The sequence below is a fragment of the Centruroides sculpturatus genome, unplaced genomic scaffold (genome assembly GCF_000671375.1).
Source record: "Centruroides sculpturatus isolate CEXI.00-Female unplaced genomic scaffold, Cexi_2.0 scaffold391, whole genome shotgun sequence".
NCBI lineage: Eukaryota > Metazoa > Arthropoda > Arachnida > Scorpiones > Buthidae > Centruroides > Centruroides sculpturatus.
This window is the reverse complement of record NW_019384657.1, coordinates 294,164-304,026: the sequence shown is the minus strand read 5'-3', so window position 1 is coordinate 304,026 and position 9,863 is coordinate 294,164. Positions and strand designations below refer to the sequence as shown.

Below are 9,863 nucleotides of genomic sequence, written 5' to 3'. Positions count from 1 at the left end.
GAATGGCAGTACCAAAGGAAATAAAAGACACAATGTATCAAGTTGTGTTTGCTTGGTAAACCAGTATAGCCTTTGTGTATTCTTTAACTATTCATTCATTGATATACTGTAAATAAATCATTCATTGAATACGTATAATTTCTATTTCGATTACTAAAAGAAATCATTTAAAAAGTTTTATGCATGGAAATATCGTTCAATTACTACATCGTTCATTGATTAGAGAGCTTTTCTCCAACATCTTTTCTTTTCGGCGGGAAGCATACTGTCGACCAAACAACTCACCAATATCCATCCGCCGACATCGTCAGCTGATGACATGTCAATTAGATCCCTTGTTTACTCGTTTCTTATAATGCCAAAGTAACTTAAGCAATCGTAGTGGCGTAATTCTTTCGAATCGTATAATAATTGTGACTTTTACGACGTTCGGTTAATTCGATACGTTTATGTGATACGTGTGCGATGATGTTGTATAGGATCAGTGGAGGCATAGAGAGGAGGTACGGACCGGACATGCGCATTCGTCTCTGACTCGGCGTCACTCGCGTGTTGTGTTCTTCCTCACTGTACGCGGTCCGTCAGTAGTGAGCGGTGTTTTTCTATGGAGTTCTTTCCGTGCGTGGATTTATGGCGTACAGAATAACCGCAGTGTGGTGTCTGTTTGTTTTAACGCTTCTGAACGTCTGTATTCAAGGTAAGTGAAACGTTGATAACTTGAGAAAACACTCGCAACTTTAAATCGTCCAGTGTAGTGGCTGAGAGTTTTTATTGCTCTCTGTCCATCATGGCCGTTTTCATCATCGAAAAAAGCCAGCAAAATCAAACGATCGGGTGCTTTTTATGATCGTTAAATACTAAACCGTGGGTGTAAGTCATTTGATTGTAGAATCGTGTAAAATGATAGATGACTTCCACTAACGATGGACCAAATGGAAGTCAATGGGTCTTTTTTTCTTTTTCGCTTCTGTTTTTTTTTTTTTTTGTATTTTTGTGTGCACATAATGTATGTGATGCGGTCGGGTTTCGACGAACTTCATCGGATGAAGTCGGCTCTTAATTTCTCGTAAGTTGCAACAATGAAAAATAAACCGTGAATGTAGTGTAGAAAAGTCAGTTGGCGCGAAAACGTGTCAACGACATTGATAAAAATACCGACGTCGTTTATCTTAGTATCATCTCAATTTCAGGAGTTCATTGATTTGTTGTTTTCAATTGACTGTAACGTACGTGAACATACTGGTGGTTGGAATTCGGACAGCGTTTTCTAGTAAGGAAACACAAATAGTAAAAATAAGAATCTAGAAATGATGTTGAACAAAATTGGATCTATAATACAGAGATTTTCGATTGACTGAACTTAGCTTTTGTGCTGTTATTTTTGACTACTTTGTCTCGATCGGAAAATTGAATTTTTTTTCCTTTGCATCCGTGACTTCCTTTGTATTTACTATTTTAATAGGAATGTTGTCATATAAGTCTCATCGATTTTTTTCTGCAATTAAATAAATTTTTCAATTATTACGCTTGATTATATTACATTCCATCTTATAATTGACATTTAAAGAAATTCATTGCTAATTAATATTTTTAAAATGTTTAAATATTTTATAATGTTTTACAGTTTTTTTAACTTTATTAAAATTCTTATTTATCATATTTAAAGATTTATTGATTGTCATTCATAGTATCGTAGTAAACGTCAATTTATATGCTATTAAATAATAGGGGAAACATTTAATATTTTATTGAATATAGTGCTTGTTTATAATTTGATAGGCTACAGACATTAATATGAAATATTTAATTTCATTATAATATTTTTAATATGTATATGTATATGATAGGATAAATGTTTAATCTTTTAAAGATCATTTTCAATTGTATATAATACAGCTGTTGAATAATATTTTTATAATTTTATCCAAAAACATATAGTCTGTTGCTTTAAAAAAAAATCGAAATATTCTGTTTCTTAAAAGCTTTTATTCTGCCACTGTGTTTTTATAAAAGAATATTTTTTGAAAAATTTGGAAATATATAAAGATATATTTGAAAAATATTATTATTTTCAAAGATTTTATTTCAGTAGTTTATTCCTTTTATTACAAAGCAATATTCTATAATTTTTATGATTTAAGTTTCATAAGATGTATCTGCACATTGATTGGATCACAAGAATTTTATTACATAAAATGTATGATTATCTATAAAATAAAGATATTTTGCATACTTTTTAGTTTTTTTTTTACATTGAAAATTTTTTATTTTTTATATTTTTAAGTAAAAAGGGAAAGTGAATAAAAATTTTTATTTTAAGACTTTGTTTACATAAGGGTATTATTTATAAGAACTTTTATTGTTAAAATATGTAGGCTTGTTCATGTTACAATTAACTTATAAAATTAAAGTTAAAAGTAAAGAAAAATATATATATTTAATTTTATATTTGTATAATATATATATAATGATATTAATTTTAAAAACTTTTAAAAACATTTTTACTAACTATGCTAAGTAATTTATATGTTAATTAATATAAAATGATATAAGTGCACATTTTATCTATAAAATATCAAAAAGCTTTTATTACTTATAACAAAAATGTTTATACTTAAAACAAATTAATTCTTTTGAAACCAATGTTCTAAGAAACATTTATAATCATTTTTACATAACATATAAACTTGTAAATCAATATAACAGGACTCTTATGTAATATTTATCTTCAATAGTAAAATTCAAAATAAAGATTTGAGTAAATACATAATTAATACGGTTTCCCAGACGTGATCATTTGTTTAGACAAAATCAAATTTGTAGGAAATAAGTTTTTGTTGATGGATGTAAATAATTCACTATTACTTTTAAATATTACGACTATAAAATTATATGTTTTCAATATTATCTGTTATAATACAAGCTTCTCAGAAGTTTGAAATATTTATCTTTCATTCTGGTCACATCTATATAGATAGTCGTATAAAAGATCCACAGCTTTATTGATTTGTTTCTTTCTAAGCAAACAAACGCTAGTTATGTTGGCAGGAAGCTTTTTTTTTTATTTTTGGTTCTTAGTTTTCGAACTGAATTTGGATTGTAGGATTTATTTATTGTGTATTCTATCAATTACGAAAATTCCAAAAATTCACTTTTTTTCCCCCTTCTTTTTATTTGCATAGAAATATCTAATTCATGAATATCGACTTTTTGTACTTTGCCATCCATCGTTAGTTGTAAATATCTTCATAAATGCAGATTTCTCGCTTTAGATTCGTGTATGTCGTAATTTTGTTATATTATTAATTTTTTTTCTGTGGTTAGAGTTGTAAGAAAATACGATGAATGAAGTTAGCGAACTACAACGTTTTGTATAATAAATAAGTTTTGTTTATTCATAATTATCATCTAAACGACATTAATGTGTCTTTTATGACAAGATTAATGTTCTAAAATTATTCTTGGTATTTCTATAAACATATTTTGATAATCTCTACAGGTATTACTATTCTTTTTTTTATCTGCTAAGTTACTACATTTTATATACTTTTAACAGGTTTAATTTGTAAAAAGATAACTAGACATTTTATAGAGAATTAACTGTCAAAAAATTTAAGAAAATTAAATATTAATGCTTACATTAGCGAAAAGACGATTGATTTTTATTAAATTTTAATCGGAAAATTAATATATTATACTTATAAAAAGTATTAATTTTTTACATTAATTTTAATATTTAATATAAATATCATTTTTTCTGATCCTGAACTTGTCATTCGCTTAAATACAACGTTTTCAAGAATTATTTATAACATTCCTCCCAAATCCGCTATGAAATTAGTGTGTTAAAAAATTGCAAAACATAATCACAACTTCGTATTTAATAACATGTATTTAAATAATCGCGTTTAAAAGTATTCAGAATATGATATTGTTTATTTTATATTAAAACTAATAAGAACAATAATAATAAAAATAACAACAGCAAACACGTATATGAGCTATAAAACGAAAACTGTATGGTAACAATATATAAATGTATATATGTGTGTGTGTATAACACATAAAATATATTCCCATATAAACTATTCACGAAATAATAAAAGTATCATGTAGCATTAATCTTGCAAGTTGGTCAGTAATATTTGAGCTTATATTTTATATCTTATGAAACAGTGACATTAACTTCTGCTCTATATATATAGTAACTGGAAAATCAGGTTTTATTTTTATAACCAACTGTAATAAGCTTTGCAAATTACGAAACCTACTATTCAGGATTTATTTATTTATATTAACAAATAGCGGATTTAAACGAACATTNATTTTATAATAATTACTATTAGATAAGTTATAGGCCTATATATATCAACACAATTAGTTATATTAGGAGATTTAAGCATTTTCTAGATACTGATAAATCGTTTTGTATAGATTTTTATATAGTCTAATGATAAAATTTCAAAGATAAAATTACAAGCTTTATAAAACAATTATATTAAGTGAGGTTTAATCTATTTGTACGATATTCATTACATTAAATTAAATCTACGTAAAATTAATGATATTTAAACAAAAATAAAACGAGATTTTAAATTAATGGAAGATTGAAATATGTAAAAACACTAAATTATGAATATTAAGTAGATTTGATATCAAGAGTTTCTTTCAGGAATACATAATTTGTTTTATTTTATATTTTTTAAAACTACATTTATTTATTTTTTCTTACGATGGAAGCTGTGAACAAAAAGCAACCGCACAAAAATCTCGAGTTTAGAAGCTAACTTTACAATTTAGAATATCTATTTTTGTTTAAGCTAATTATGCTATTTTAATTTTGTTTATTATTTTTGTAATTTTAAACTCATTTTTAAACTTAAAAAAATATATTACAAAAATCGAATTGTTAAAAAAATGGATAATTAGCCTAAATACAGTAGAAAAAGTACAGTAGTACTAAATACAGCAGAAAAAATATTCATATGACTGAAAAACTATTGTAGAAGAGGAATTGAACGGAATTTATTTATTTTAAAATAATGAAAGAAAGCTGTTTTCGAAAAGTCAACGATCTCTAGCATTTTGTGGAAAATGTTATCTTATTTCGAACTAGCATCTATGCTTCTCACGTTTCATCTATTCATTGACGTAAATAGGCTCTAGCATAGATACACTGAAGCGAATCATCTATTGAAGTATTGTTCTTTTATAGATGTGTCCTTGAATAGGCTCGTTTCTTTTCTGTGTAGGTGTTAAAAAGTTCGTGGAATTATTTAGTTTTTATACACGAGTTACATATGTTGATCGTTTTTTATTATAGCTATTTATTTTGTTATTTGTTGCCCATGTTTCGTAAACTAGAATATGCAGTAACCTGTATTAAATCTGAATTTTACTAAATAGAAGCATGCGATGTTATATTTAGCACAAACATCATTGATACATTTTTATTAAGGTTTAAAAATTGTTTAAACCCTGTTTAAAGGTTACCTCAGGTAATGTTTTTATGTTCTATTTTGAGTTATGATCTTTGCAATTCTCATTAAAATTAAATTTCGGTTTAATATCGTTAATGGATAATGATTTAATTGGTTAATCTTGTATTCGCGGGAATTCTTTTTTTTCCTTATTTTTCTTAAGTTATAAAGCTTGCGTGGTATATGATTTGCGATATGTTTTACACCTGAATCACATCAATCAACTTTGTAGGTGGTTCCTTTCGAAAAATGCTAACAGCAATAACAAGCACCTGTTCCGGTCATACATTTCAAAAAGTTTCAGATTTTTGTCAAGAAACCTGATCCATAGTCTTATTACCTCGGAAAAAATTCAATTGAAATTTTATGTAGGTTTGCAATGTATTATATATTTAAATTAAATATATTTCTCGAATGTTTTATTTAAAAGATCGTGAAAAAATACTTTGGAACACCTTGCTTTTTTTTTAATATCGTATAGAAAATTCAGTATGTAGTTTTGTTATGAAATATAGAAATGTTTCTTTTACATTAAAAAGAAAGGCATATATTTAAAGTTTAACTTTTTGTATATTAAATTTTTTATTTTCTCTGTAATTTTTATACTCTAATTTTCGAAGTTTTAAATGGCGTATATCGCACTAACTCCGGATATTAGATATATGTAACAATAAATATAATACACTATTACAATTGAAAATTAGTTTCTTTGTAGAATTTTTGAATTAAAAAAAAAACTTGTCCATAAAAAAATCCTTATTCATATGAATAGCTATGAATGAAATAACTTCAAAAATATCAATACGTGAAATTAAATTAGTAAATATTAGTTTTTCGAATTTGTTTAGTTTCTATTTTCTCATATTAAATATGAAATAAGTATTAAAAGAAAATAATTTAAGATTTAAAAAGAAATGAATATACACACGTAAAAATACAAATATAAATTTTATTTAAATAAATTCTGAATTTTAGTTTATATAACAAAGTAAACACTCATATTGATCATTGTTTACATAAGTTTTTGTGTGCGTATACAATATATATATATATATATATATATTAATTAATAGACGTAAATGTTTAAACATTAATTTATCGTTTTTATTTTCAAAGTCACGTTTACCCAAATAAATCTGTATTGTAATTTTATACAAACCTTTTAGAAATGTTTAAATTAATGAAATATTAAAAATAAAATTTCATTTAGAAAATTAAAAAATAAAGCAACAATGCGGAATTACTGTTGTTAGTTTCTGTACCGTACAAGCGTACATCATTATTCGAGATTGCAGCAATATTTTAAGATTTAATTTACTAGTCATCTCAAATAAAAATATACTGTATTTATAAATATAGCGTGTTTACATTGTACAGTACATAGATATGTTGTNTAATTGAATTTATGAAGAAAATTTTATAATCTTTATTTACGATTAAATAATGAATAAATATTTAAGTAAATAATATTCTGTGTTTGTATTTAATATATAATATATAAATGTTTATTTAATTATATATTTCTATTTTTTCACCATTCAATTTTGAATTATAAAGATAAAAATCACGATTATCACAATGCACATACAATTTCTTAATTAATATTTTGTTTTTTAAAATTTTTTATAAATGGAATATGAGTATTAATTATTTGTTACTTTTCTAACGAAATTACTATAAAAATATGTTAATTTAAAAAAAAATCAATAGATTACATAACATTATTATATAAACCATCATTGCTTCATGAAATGTTTACTTTTTTCTTTTTAATTGAAGTTTTAGTTTCTGTATTTTTCTCTTATTTATAGCCGTTGAATTGATTCAAGGTTGATAAATATTATTTCCCTGATAAGAGAGAGCCCTATATAAATTCATAACCATTTTCGCATCGTAATATTCAAGTCATTTTACGGTTTTGATACATTGGATGGTATTGAATAGTATTTCGGTGGCGAGAGAAGAAAGAAATGAAAGCTGATAACAAATGACTCAACATTATCTCCCCTGATGCTTAGTGGTGTAGACCACTTAATCGCCCATTCTACTCACCAACTAGATGTGGCCAGAAAAATGCAACGTGAAGAAATGAAGAAAATCGATTGAGTAAACAATTTGTACATATTATAGAAAATGTGGTTTTGGTTCATATCCACATTTAAAAAGATAAGAGAAAATGGGTTTCTTTCAGTAAAGATTTCTTGCTGAAAACGCGAATTGTAGTCTAAAAGTTAATCTCATTCATATATATATTTCCTCGGTTTAGCGAGTAATTTTTCAAGTTGTTATATTCTTGCTATTGTTGCTCTACATTATCTTTTATAGCCTTCAAATAGAAGAAAAAATAAAAATTGAAAAAATGGAGATTAACTCTGTATAGCTTAGATTGATAACATAATGATACATTAGTAAACAAAAAATATAAAAAGAATGAAACAAATGGATTTTGGTGAGTAATTGAAAGATAAAATACATATCTCCGCAATAATAAAAATGAAAAATGTAACGTTGTTTATAATGCGAAGAGAAACGTGAGCCAAGATTCGGTTTGCGTCGTGGACCATATAATTTATATTTTAGAATTTGAATATTATGAGTTTTTATAGCGAAAAAATATTTTAATCGTTCGAAAAAAATTGTCGTCGAAATAAACAAAGAACGAAATTAATTTTTAAACGTTCAGCGCATTTCTTTACTTTCTAAATTCCGATTAGATGGTAATTGTTTCATTTAATTTTTTTATCAACTGATTTTGTGTAAAGAAATTTTTGTTATAATATCCTACAGTATAAAATGTTCATAAGAAAATAACAACTATACTTAGACTAAGTGATCTTAATTTCCGGCTTTGGAATTGAAAGCATTTAATTCGTGTCAAGGACCGCAATAAACTAATGTGATCCTTGGTTTATTTTTTGTAAAGTTTTTTCCCCTAACTAAAGAAATATCCGGTTTAAGATAATTCTTGAATTGAGAAATCGAGATAATAGAAATAGCACTTTAAGTATTATTTACACTTTTATCCTTATGTGCAGAATTCAGAAATAAACAAAAATAATTCAGAAATAAAAAAAGTGCTGTAATAAACACTTTCCTGTTAATAAAAGGGTTAAATTTATTAAAATGTATAGGTACTTTAAACTCAAATTATTATAGTAAAATTATCAAATTATTTCAGAGAAATTCACAATTTTTCAATATTTGCATACGTATTAACATATGCTGTTACATATGCTGAGTACAAGTTTATCTAAATGGTTATACATTTGTGTCTGGTGCTAATCAAAAATATGAAATTAACTAAATTTTACAAAATATAATATTATATTTTGTAAAAGTTTTAAGTTAAATATAGAGGAATGTATAAATAATTCTTGATTCACAAATGAATAAAAATCATTTATTATTATTATTATTATTAACTTTAAATTTTTCAGTAATAAATTTGTATTATTGCGAATTTAAATTGTACATAGTTATTATATACAGTAAAAATTTTGCATTATATTATATTTATGATATGTCAAAGTTTATAAAGTGTTTTTGAATATTTTATAAATAATTATGCAGTTTTCTTCTAAAAATGATATTGAAAAGATATAAAATTTTTATTTGTACAAGAGGTATCGGAGAAATTCACAATGGTATTAAATTTTGTCCGCTGTTAGGAAAATGTCAACTTTAAGTTTTTTTTTTATGTCGTCGGGAAAAATATAAATAAAAGGGGAGTATCGAGAGCATTAACAAAAGCTTAAGAAATGTGTAATTTATATGAAATTAATATCTTCAAAAGAGATTTACAAAAAAAAAACCGATGTTGAGATTATTTTTAATTGCTATTTTATAAAGAAAACTTCCAGAAAAACAAATAATTTATTTTTTTAATGTAATAATAATAATATTAAATTTCAAAGTAAGATCAAAATATGAATCCTTAGAGAGTGATGTAACTAAACTTGTTTTAAAATTGATACTTTGTTTATAATTCGTGAAAAATAATGAACATATTTCAAAATGTTGAAAGTAATGACTAGATTAATGGTTTCTTCAGAGTTTCTTGAAGTGAAAAATCAAAAATTTCTATGTTTTAATACTTCAGAAATTAAAAATTTCCGGAAAACAATTGTTTTTTTTTTACACGTATGATTGAAGAGAGAGAAAAATATTCTGGTATATTATTATTACTCCTGTTCACCGTATACGGCTTACATTCGTTTATTTAAATGGAAGAAAGAATGAGTATTGTGAATATTTCTATATACAGTACTATTTATTAAAGTGAATTTTGAAGGAAAAAAATAACAAGATATCGTAACTAAAAATAATAATTATTATTAAAGTAAAATTTGATATTTTAACACTCCTTTATTTCAGATAAATTAG

General features: G+C 24.8%; 1 protein-coding gene across 1 annotated transcript in view; it reads left to right on the top strand.

The window, feature by feature from the left end:
* The first annotated feature begins 533 nt into the window (after positions 1 to 533).
* The window catches only part of LOC111626466 (protogenin-like), a 193,920-nt gene continuing 184,590 nt past the window's right edge, over positions 534 to 9,863 (top strand). Inside the window, exon 1 of the mRNA XM_023369842.1 lies at positions 534 to 697. Within this exon, the coding sequence (XP_023225610.1) occupies positions 631 to 697 (67 nt within the window). The 5' untranslated portion in view covers positions 534 to 630. The remainder of the gene's footprint in view (positions 698 to 9,863) is intronic.